At 45.5% G+C, this 11,825-nt stretch overlaps 1 protein-coding gene across 1 annotated transcript; it reads left to right on the top strand.

Moving 5' to 3' along the window:
- The first annotated feature begins 34 nt into the window (after positions 1-34).
- LOC124007289 (equilibrative nucleoside transporter 2-like) lies at positions 35-4,074 on the top strand. The gene is made up of 5 exons (XM_046317744.1): positions 35-2,001; positions 2,104-2,209; positions 2,392-2,477; positions 2,602-2,801; positions 2,948-4,074. Exons 1-5 carry the CDS (start codon positions 1,903-1,905, stop codon positions 3,057-3,059), a joined length of 603 nt encoding a protein of 200 aa, XP_046173700.1. The 5' UTR covers positions 35-1,902; the 3' UTR covers positions 3,060-4,074.
- Positions 4,075-11,825: the final 7,751 nt, after the last annotated feature.

The raw sequence follows: 11,825 nt of genomic DNA, 5'->3' as shown, positions 1-11,825 counted from the left end.
CACGCATCCCCTTTCTCTCTCACACACATCCCCTTTCTCTCTCACACATCCCCTCTCTCTCACACACATCCCCTTTCTCTCTCATGCATCCCCTTTCTGTCTCACGCATCCCCTTTCTCTCTCTCACGCATCCCCTTTCTCTCTCTCACGCTTCCATCTGTCAACTAAGAGTATCTACAAGACAAGACATGAAAAAAATTGTATCTTAAATAATACATCTGTCTTATCCCCACCCCCCAAAACATGCACTCCCTTTACCTACTAGCATTGGCTTTGCTGATAACTACCTTATTGAGGAGAAATGTACATACTACGACTGTGATATGTGTTTGTCTCACCTAGCGGTCTTAAGATGACTAAGTTGCTCTGGATAAGAGCGTCAGCTAAATGGTTAAAACAGAGGTGTCAAACATTCCATGGAGGGCCTAGTGTGCGGGGTTTTCCCTTTCAATTAAGACCTAGACCACCAGGTGAGTGGAGCTTCTAGTCAGTGACATTAATTCATCAATCAAGTACAAGGGTGCAGTGAAAACCAGCAGACACTGCCCTTCGTGGAATGAGTTTGACACATGGACTAAAATGTCAACATTTAAAACTATTAATGGGGCTTCCCGAGTGGCGCAGGATGTCATACCCATACACCATACCCAAACCGTGAGTCCGCGTGCGCCATCGTGGGCAAATTGATTTAGTCCCCCCCACACCAAATACGATCACGACACGCAGGTTGAAATGTCTAAGCAAACTCTGAACCAATTATATTAATTTTGGGACAGGTCGAAAAGCATTAAACATTTATGTCAATTTATCTAGCTAGCTTGCAGATGCTAGCTAATTTATCCTATATAGCTAGCTTTTTTGCGATCTAATTTATCCTGTGATATAAACATTGAGCTGTTATTTTACCTGAAATGCACACGGTCCTCTACTCCGACAATTAATCCACACATAAAACGGTAATAGTTTCTAGTCATCTCTCCTCCTTCCAGTCTTTTTCTTCTTTAGACTTAATATGGCGATTAGCAATGAACTTTCATAAAGTGTATTACCACCATCGACCTCCATTCATCTATCAGTTACCCAAGTGGGTATAGCCAATGAGGAGATAGCACGTGGGCAATTGCTTCTAAAAGCCAATGAGGAGATGAGAGAGGCAGGACTTGCAGCGCATTCTGCGCCACAAATGAAAGCAACTTCTATTTTAGCGCCTGGCAACGCAGACGCACGTTGGCGCACGCGAGCAGTCTGGGTGCAATGATGGAATAACATGTATGTGTAAATGTATTTTGTGTGCACGAGCAGTGTGGTCAACATGTAAGGCACTGCATCACAGTGCTAGACACGTCACTACAAATCCGGGTTTGATCCTGGGCTGTGTTGCAGCCGGCCGCAACCGGGGGACCCATGAGGCGGCGCACAATTGGCCCAGTGTCGTCTGGGTTAGGGGAGGGTTTTGCCGGCCGGGATGTCCTTGTCCCATTGCGCTCTAGTGACTCCTAGTGGCGGGCAGGTCCCGCCACAAGGTGTACGTTGTTTCCAGGTTAAGCGAGCAGTGTGTCAAGAAGCATTGCGGCTTGGCAGGGTCGTGTTTTGGAGGACGCATGGCACTTGACCTTTGCCTCTCCCAAGTCCGTACGGAAGTTGCAGCGATGGGACAAGACTGTAACTACCAATTGGATATTATGAAATTTGGGAGAAAAAGGGGTAAAAAAATTATGAAAATAAATGATTAACAAATACCATATACCTTGTAGAGGAGCTATTAATAATTAATTAATTTATGTGCAGTGATTTTCCTTAACTAAGTACGGACTATTTTCTCACTTCCTCTGAAAGACAAAGAAAAATTAGCGTTGGTCAATGGCGACCAAAATGGCTTCAACAATAAACCCATGATAACCAATGGTGATTTTTGAGGCCAGTGGGACCAAAGAAGCCCTGTTCATGATGCAGCAGACTGACAGTCACAGCAGGTCATCTGTCCTGGCAGTCTTCAAAAAGGTGCCTTGTCCTCCCTCTATCCCACTGTCATTCAAATCTCGATTCAAATACCATTCTTTTCTCAAACATTTCCCTAACATTTAGTTTGTTACTGTTGTACAGATTTGGGTGATGGTCCTCTGTGTGACGTGTGTGCTGGCTGTCACACTGTCAGTTTTCCCTGCTGTCACAGTAAAAGTGAAGAGTGTGTATGGAAACCAGGAATGGGGTGAGCAAACAGTCGGGATAATAATAATAGCCTAGTTATGCCCAGTTAAGACAGTTGTGGTTGAATAGAGCAGAGAGGGTGTGGGATTGAACTTTTTTAGCACGGCTCTGCTGCAGTCGTAACCCGATTGGCTGCTTGCTATGCTGAACAAACTGGATCACACCTGTATGTCTGTCTTTCAGACCGATACTTTCTCTGTATCTGCTTCTTCATCGTCTTTAACATCATGGACCTGATTGGCCGCAGTGTCACCTCTATGGTTCAGTGGGTGAGTGACGTCTGCCCTCTGTCCCCTTCCTTTACTACCAGTAACTGCAATAAATAGCTGCTCCAATAACTCAAAACATGTTTCTCCTGCCTAACAGTCTCTGTTTGTCTTTATCCATCCACAGCCCTCAAAGAGAAGCGGTCTGTTCCCTGTGCTCGTGGTCTCCCGTGTGGTCTTCATCCCTCTCATCATGCTGTGCAACACTGACAACCGCCAGTACCTGCCAGTCCTGTTCTGCCATGACATTGCTTTCCTTGTTATCATGACATTATTCGCCTTATCCAATGGATATTTCATCTGTCTCTGCATGTCTTACGCACCTCCGTGAGTCACCAAATTGATATCTACCTGAATTTATTTCACAGTTTTGTCAAATTCTGTTTTTGTTTAATTCAATATAACTTGTTATTATGTTGTAGTAACAATTTGGGCAGTTTGTTCCACAGTATCTGACCTGTTCTCTTCCCCAGGTTGGTGAGGGCTAAAGACTGTGAGACAGCGGGGGCCTTGATGACCTTCTTCTTGGCTCTGGGTCTGTCTCTAGGGGCAGCGCTCTCTTTCCTCCTGAGGAACCTGCTCTAGAGGCAACTGGCCCCTCACAAATGTTTTATGAATATTTATGATTTACTCACTGAAGGGAAATAGATGAGAAACATCTTCCATAATGTCAATGCAAAATTATATGGATATTTAAAATGAAAAGGTTATTGTACACTGAACAAAAATATCAACGCAACATGCAACAATTTCAGAGTTACTGAGTTACAGTTCATATGAGGAAATAATTACGCCCTAATCTATAGATTTCATATGACTGGGAATACAGATTTGCATCAGTTGGTCACAGATCCCTAATAAAAAAAGTAAGTAAGGGCATGGATCAGAAAACCAGTCAGTATCTAGTGACCACCATTTCCTTCATGTAGCGCAACACATCTCCTTTGCATAGAGTTGATCAGGCTGTTGATTGTGGCCTGTGGAAGGTTGTCCCAATCTTCAATGTGTGAAGTTGCTGGATATTGACAGGAACTGTAACAAGCTGTTGTACACGTCGATTAAGAGCATCCCAAGAATGCTCAATGGGTGACATGTCTGGTGAGTATGTAGGTGTTATGAATTTTATGAATAATGGTTAAACAATGTATACTTTTAACTATAACGAATTGAATTCTGCCCAGTTTTACTATATCTGATTTATAATGTTAGTTCCTAAGAAAGAGGTTATGTAGCATGGATATTGGGTAATTGGAAATGATAACCATTGTGTAGGAAGGAATGTGTGTGTGTGTCTTAAGTAAGCAAAGAGGGTCATTAACCTATGTTTGAACCGACTCAGCTATAACTCTGTGGCGATCAAATAAGACAGCGAGAGCCCCTCCAGGTTTTTCGTATCTGGAACTGTCTGCTAAGTAGTGATAAATTATGGTGAGACTTCAGGAGTTAATCCATATATAGTGTGTGTCATGAGTGTGCGCTAGTAGGTTAGAATGAACTTTTGAACCTGCTTTATCCTGGTCGAGAGGAGGAGATACATTTTATAACCTATGATGTCATATGTGATATAAGCTGTTGTACATGGTTCTATGGGCAGCGCGCTCCGAGAATAAATGCTATTGGCTAATTTTTTGATAGACTGGTCTGTCTATTTTATGCAAATAAGGATCTTACAAATTCTTAGAAACAGACAATGATTTTAATTGAATTGGTTAATGAACACATATAGGAATTGTAAAATTCCCATTACAGTAGGCCATGGAAGAACTGGGACATTTTCAGCTTCCAGGAATTATGTTCAGATCCTTTTGATATGGGGCCAGGCATTATCATGCTGAAACATGAGGTGATGGCGGCTGATGAATGGCACGACAATGGGCTTCAGGATTTTGTCACGGTATCTCTGTGCATTCAAATTGCCATCAATAAAATGCAATTGTTCATTGTCCGTTCCTTATGCCTGCACATACCATAACCCCATGGGGCACTCTGTTGACAACGTTGACATAAGCAAACTGCTCGCCAACACGACGTCGTGCCATCTGCCCAGTACATTTGAATCCGGAATTCATCTGTGAATAGCACACTTCTCCAGCGTGACAGTAGCCATCGAAGGTGAGCTTCTGCCCAGGACAATGAGCACACAGACAGTTTGTGCAGAAAATCTTTGGTCGTGCCAACCAACAGTTTCATCAGCTGTCCGGGAGGCTAGTCTTGGACGATCCCTTAGTTGAAGAAGCCGGATGTGGAAGTCCTGGGCTGGTGTGGTTGTGAGGCCGATGGATGTACGACATAATTTTAGAGAATTTGGCAGGAGAGAAATGAACATGCAATTTGCTGGCAACTCTGGCTGAATAGTGATTACTGGTAAGGAGGGATATCAGCAGAGTTGCTACTCTATGCTGAACTCTGACCTGCCAGTGGTGCGGGAGCAGCAGTGGTCTGCTGTTGACATTCTCCAATCACCTCTGCCAGCTCAGATTGATACTCAGCGCAATGCACCCTCATCTCCTTCCTAAGTCACACAAAAGGAGGGCTGAATATTGGTCAGCACAGTATTCTTCTGTGAGCTGAGCTCCCCTCCCCCCATGGTCTTCAGATACAGTTACACCTGTAGTTGCTGTTGCCACTGTGCCCTGGCAGTGCTGTGATGTCTTGACGTTGAGCTACCTGGACACCTCTTTCTGAACCCTACACCTGGCTTCTGACTTCTGCTTCTCTGCTCTCAGCGTCTTCTCCTCGCTCGTTGCTAGTTGCTTGTAATTATGTAATCAGAGAAGAATATGTCATCATTAGTCTAGATAGAAACCTTCCGCAGTTAAAAAGTATTTAACTGAAGTTAAGAATTTATCAGAAATTCACATACTTCACTGCCTTCTCTCGTAACAGTGCAGGTAAGTCTTTGTGAGCTGGACATAATTCTAGCTAGGTCCCACTTCAAATCAAATCAAATGTATTTATATAGCCCTTCGTACATCAGCTGATATCTCAAAGTGCTGTACAGAAACCCAGCCTAAAACCCCAAACAGCAAGCAATGCAGGTGTAGAAGCACGATGGCTAGGAAAAACTCCGTAGAAAGGCCAAAACCTAGGAAGAAACCTAGAGAGGAACCAGGCTATGTGGGGTGGCAGGTCCTCTTCTGGCTGTGCCGGGTGGAGATTATAACAGAACATGGCCAAGATGTTCAAATGTTCATAAATGACCAGCATGGTCAAATAATAATAAGGCAGATGTTACGCCTTGGTCGAAGTATTTTGTGTTTATCTTTATGTATTGGGTCAGGCCAGGGTGTGGCATGGGGTTTTTGTATTGTGGTGTGTTGTGTCTTGGGGTTTTGGTATATAGTGGGATTGTAGCTAGTGGGGTGATCTAGCAGAGTCTATGGCTGTCTGGAGTGGTTCTCAATCAGAGTCAGGTGTTTATCGTTGTCTCTGATTCGGAACCATATTTAGGCAGCCATATTCTTTGGTTGTGTTGTGGGTGATTGTCCTTAGTTTCCTGATGTCCTTGGTCTGTGTTAGTTGACACAAGAATAGGCTGTTTTCGGTTTTCGTTACGTTATTTGTTTTTGTAGTGTTTTGTATTGATTTGTGTTTACGTGTGTTTTTTCCATTAAACATGGATCGCAATCTACACGCTGCATTTTGGTCCGACTCTCCTTCACCACACCTAGAAAACCGTTACAGCAGAACAGTTGAAACTGGAGCAGCAGCATGGCCAGGTGGACTGGGGACAGCAAGGAGTCATCATGTCAGGTAGTCCTGGGGCATGGTCCTAGGGCTCAGGTCAGTTGAAACTGGAGCAGCAGCATGGCCAGGTGGACTGGGGACAGCAAGGAGTCATCATGTCAGGTAGTCCTGGGGCACGGTCCTAGGGCTCAGGTCCTCCGAGAGAGAGAGAAAGAAGGAGAGAATTAGAGAACGCACACTTAGATTCACACAGGACACTGAATAGGACAGGAGAAGTACTCCAGATATAACAAACTGACCCTAGCCCCCTGACACAAACTACTGCAGCATAAATACTGGAGGCTGAGACAGGAGGGGTCAGGAGACACTGTGGCCCCATCCGAGGACACCCCCGGACAGGGCCAAACAGGAAGGATATAACCCTACCCACTTCACCCCCGGGTATGGGGTCTTCTTGACATTCTTCAGGGTTTCCTTAGATGTACTGACAGCCTGATCCCCTGCAGCATTCACCTGGAAACTAAAAGGCTATGACACAGTGGATTAAATTCCCTGCAACCTCCCTAAGTCAGATGTAGTCCGGTTGATGATAGGATGGAATGTGAGCTTCTTCTCCACTCTCGTTGGAAGGAGGCGACGAGTAGCCAGCTGGGCACATCTTTCTACCTCTTATCACTCCATTCTCGCCGCATGGAACAACTTGTTATTCTGAGAAATAGAACACACAGAACATCGCCTGGCACGTTATTTCACACGGGAAAAACAATTTCAAGTGATTTTCAGCTGTCACATATTTTTTTTAATTCATCTACAAGAGCAAAATATCTGTGAAAGCATTGGACTTTTTCTCAATTGTATCGCATTGAAATGAATATCCTCTGCCAGCCTTCTGTTTCTGTTTACTTATGTTTGTGTTGTCGTCTTGTACCACATTGTGTTGATTCTCTCGACTGAATATGAAATTCTAATCGTAAGTACTAAGTTTAAAAGACATATTTGACACTTTTTTGTTTGTGTGAGTGAAAGAGTGAAAGAGAGAGAGAGTGAGCGTGCAGGGGGTTGGGGGAATTAGACACTCAACATATATAATAATAATAATATATGCCATTTAGCAGACGCTTTTATCCAAAGCGACTTACAGTCATGTGTGCATACATTCTACGTATGAATTATGTTTGCCCAGTCAATGCTTCTGCATGTGAACCTAGCAGAACGGTAGGCTACTGACACTGCTGTTATATGATGGACCCAGAGTAGGAAACTTTCCTTCCTCTCAGACATGGGCTGCACTGGTCTGGGTTATGTGCCTGGTGTCTCCCCACTTGGAGTATGTTGAGTTGAGCTGTGGGGTTAATAGGAACAAGGAAACTGTAAAATATACATAACCAAACCTGATTTTATGTTTTGTTGCCTCTCAGTAGGCTATCATTTCACTGGTGCATGATTATCATTTGCTATGCTAATTATGTTCTTTTTTTTAGAAGTGTAAAGGATAATTAGTTTTTCTAAAGTTGGCTAAATGTTTTATGACTATGTGCAACCATTCATTACTCTGTAACTGCGTTCTTCTGTTGAAAGAAGAGAGTCGGACCGAAATGCAGCGTGTAGGTTACTCATGATTTTAATGAAAGAAAATACGCAGTACATGAGATAACTGAAACTAAATACAAAAACAACAGAACGTGAAACTAATTACAGCCTATCTGGTGACTACAACACAGAGACAGGTACAAACACCCACGAAATACAAAGCGAACTCAGGCTACCTAAATACGGTTCCCAATCAGAGACAACGATAAGCACCTGACTCTAATTGAGAATCGCCTCAGGCAGCCAAGCCTATACCACACCCCTAATCAGCCGCGATCCCAAATAATACAAACCCCAATACGAAACACAACATATAAACCCATGTCACGCCCTGGCCTACCCAAACATATAACAAAAACACAAAATACAATGACCAAGGCGTGACAGAACCCACCCCTCCCTAAGGTGCGGACTCCCGGACGCACCTCAAGAGCATAGGGAGGGTGCGGGTGGGCGTCTGTCCATGGTGGCGGTTCTGGCTCGGGATGTGGACCCCACTCCATTAATGTCCTATTTCCTCCCCTTCGCGTCCTGGGATAATCCACCTTCTCCGCCGACCATGGCTTAATAGTCCTCACCCAGATCCCCACATAACTGAGGAGCAGCTCGGGACAGAGGGGCATCTCGGGACAGAGGGGCATCTCGGGACAGAGGGGCAGCTCGGGACAGAGGGGCAGCTCGGGACAGAAGAAGCCCAGGACTGAGGGGAAGCCCAGTACTGAGGGGAAGCCCAGTACTGAGGGGAAGCCCAATACTGAGAGGAAGCCCAGTACTGAGAGGAAGCCCAGTACTGAGAGGAAGCCCAGGCAGGTAGTAGGCTCCGGTAAATCCTGGCTGGCTGGCAGATCTGGAAGAGACTGGTTGTCGGGCAGATCTGGAAGAGACTGGTTGTCGGGCAGATCTGGAAGAGACTGGTTGTCGGGCAGATCTGGAAGAGACTGGTTGTCGGGCAGATCTGGAAGAGACTGGTTGTCGGGCAGATCTGGAAGAGACTGGTTGTCTGGCAGATCTGGAAGAGACTGGTTGTCTGGCAGATCAGAAAGAGACTGGTTGTCTGGCGGCGCTGGGCAGACTGGGAGCACTGGCGGCGCTGGGCAGACTGGGAGCACTGGCGGCGCTGGGCAGACTGGGAGCACTGGCGGCGCTGGGCAGACTGGGAGCACTGGCGGCGCTGGAGAGGAGAAAGGCTCTGGCTGCGCTAAACAGGCGGGAGACTCCGACAGCGCAGGAGAGGAGAAAAGCGCTGGCTGCACTGAACAGGCGAGGCGCACTGGAGGCCTGGTGCATGGTGCTGGAACTGGTGGTACTGGATCGAGGACACGCACAGGAAGCCTGGTGCGGGGAGCTGCTACTGGAGGACTGGTGTGTGGAGGTGGCTCTGCATAGACCGGACCGTGCAGGCGCACTGGAGCTCTTGAGCACCGAGCCTGCCCAAGCTTACCTGGCTCGATGCCCACTCTAGCCCGGCCAATAGGAAGGGCTGGTATGTGCCGCACCGGGCAATGCTCCCGCACTGAAAACACAGTGCGCTCCATAGCATAACACGGTGCCTGCCCGGTCTCTCTAGCCCAACGGTGAGCACAGGGAGTTTGCGCAGGTCTCCTACCTGGCATAACTATTCTCCCTTCTAGCCCCCCCCAATATTTTTTTTGAGCTACTTTTCAGGTTTCCTTGCCAACCGTGTTCCCTCGTATCTTCGGCTCCTATCTCCGGCTGCCTCTGCTCTCCTTAGTGCCTCCACCTGTTCCCATGGGAGGCGATCTCTTCCGGCCAATATCTCCTCCCAAGTGTAACAACCTTTACCATCCAACACGTCTTCCCATGTCCATTCTCCGAATAATTCGTCCTCCTTTTTCTGCTCCAGCTGTCTACGTCGTTGCCAGTTTACACGCTCGGTCCGTGAGAGGTGGGTGTTTCTGTAACTGAGTTCCTCTTTTGAAAGAAGAGAGTCGGACCGAAATGCAGCGTGTAGGTTACTCATGTCTTTAATGAAAGAAAATACGCGGTACATGAAATAACTGAAACTAAATACAAAAACAACAGAACGGAACGTGAAACTAATTACAGCCTATCTGGTGACTACAACACAGAGACAGGTACAAACACCCACGAAATACAAAGCGAACTCAGGCTACCTAAATACGGTTCCCAATCAGAGACAACGATAAGCACCTGACTCTAAATGAGAATCGCCTCAGGCAGCCAAGCCTATACCACACCCCTAATCAGCCGCGATCCCAAATAATACAAACCCCAATACGAAACACAACATATAAACCCATGTCACACCCTGGCCTACCCAAACATATAACAAAAACACAAAATACAATGACCAAGGCGTGACATACTCATTATGTAATAACGTAGCCCCCCAAAAATCTGTTAAAGAGAAGATGCTTAAATTACCCTGTTCATAAATCATGTAATCTTTAAAACAAAATACTATCTAATTGACAAGCACTAACTCATTGTCAGAACTAAAATAGAAGCTATAGCCTGCTTCTGAGGATGGCAGGCATTTGATATGGCAGTTTAAAAAAAAGACTAATCAAAATGTTTAAATTGGATTAGTAGTGGGTTTTCACTACATGGTGAATAAGGCTTGTTTTACCCACATCTGTCAGCAATGAGTGTTTGGCTGCTTGGTCTAAGCTATCAACAGTAATTAGTACCCAGTATCCACACTAGTTTCCCATACATTCAAAGGGCCTGGGGATGGGGAAGGTGCATTATTCCAGTAATGAGAGAAGGGGAGGGAGGCCCGGGCTGGTCTGGGACTGCCTGCTAGACCAGAGGTTAAGAGAGTGCATTGGACAAATAATTGTACCTTTTAATTTAAAAAAAGAAACTGAATTTATTGTGTATCATTTTGTGTTTTTATTGAACTGCTACACAACAAAACCCAGTGCTGCAGTGTCTCATTCATGCCAATGTGTTACCTTGTATTAACCATAGGATATCTCACGTGAGAGGACTTTGAGTAGAGGAATGTGCCTGCTTGGCCCAATGATAGGAGTTTCTGCCTTATGCTCTTCCACTGTGCAGGTGCAGTGAGGATGACCCTGAGAGACCAGTCTGGAGGTGGTTCACAGAGACTCTGTGACCCTGCTCTGCTCTGCTCCTTCTTCACCATGAGTCCCCTGTCCAGACTCAACATCATCTGGACCTTCGCACCCTTCTGACTCAAAACAGTACTGTTGGATCGTAAATACAAACGGATGTTATTGTCCAATAACCTCTGTTGTTCTGACAGGGGACCTATCAGGCTCTGTCCAGATAGTAAACATCTCACCTGGGAACTCTGGTCTGTAACGCTGCACCAACCTCCTGGGCACCCACAACTGTTACGTCAACCTGTCCATATACAGCTGTGAGTCCCTGCATGGTCCACATGCTCTTCAGTTCTCTTACCTACCAATTATCAAATCATACGCATTCATTACATTTACATTTAAATCATTTAGCAGACGCTCTTATCCAGAGCGACTTACAAATTGGTGCATTCACCTTGTGACATCCAGTGGAACAGCCACTTTACAATAGTGCAGACCGAGGAGAAGAGAAGAGACTGTTTAATTAACACTCTATAGTTAGTGGATAGAGGGAGAAAGGTTTTTGACTGTTTTGCTTAAGAGGATGCAATAGATATCAGCTCTTGAAATGAAAGGCATTCAGAAAGATTTTGTGATGTTGATTAAACCGGTCAGAGCTACTATAACTACTGCATTGGGTGCGCTGTGTGTTTGGAGTCTGAGTACTGCTCACTCGCTGTGCTCTTACTGCAGCTCCAGACAGTTCCCCTGGGATTCTCCAGGTCCATGGTCCTGGTGCTGCTGTGGGTCCACCGCTCTGGCCAGGAGAGGAAGTGGAGTGTTATAACGAGGGAAGGTACACTCCCTCTCTGATCAAACGCTCCTTTGTTTGATCTCTCAATCTAAGAAATACAAAACATCTGTACACATTCTACAAATAAGATAAAACTCATTGACATTGTACAAAAACTCATTCAACTGAACGTTTGTTTGTGTATTAAGAATGAACACGCATTCCATTGGTCACCTCATTGTGCCCTGC

Source organism: Oncorhynchus gorbuscha, linkage group LG20, assembly GCF_021184085.1.
Source record: "Oncorhynchus gorbuscha isolate QuinsamMale2020 ecotype Even-year linkage group LG20, OgorEven_v1.0, whole genome shotgun sequence".
Lineage (NCBI taxonomy): Eukaryota > Metazoa > Chordata > Actinopteri > Salmoniformes > Salmonidae > Oncorhynchus > Oncorhynchus gorbuscha.
Note: the sequence above shows the minus strand (reverse complement) of the source record. Positions and strands in the feature narration are given on the sequence as shown.

Bases quoted from the DNA above. Each gene is read 5' to 3' on its own strand.
- LOC124007289 (XM_046317744.1), top strand. From the start codon at position 1,903: ATGGTGATTTTTGAGGCCAGTGGGACCAAAGAAGCCCTGTTCATGATG. The intron at 2,002-2,103 runs GTGCCTTGTCCT...ACTGTTGTACAG, and splicing joins TCCTGGCAGTCTTCAAAAAG to ATTTGGGTGATGGTCCTCTG. The intron at 2,802-2,947 runs GTGAGTCACCAA...TCTCTTCCCCAG, and splicing joins TGCATGTCTTACGCACCTCC to GTTGGTGAGGGCTAAAGACT.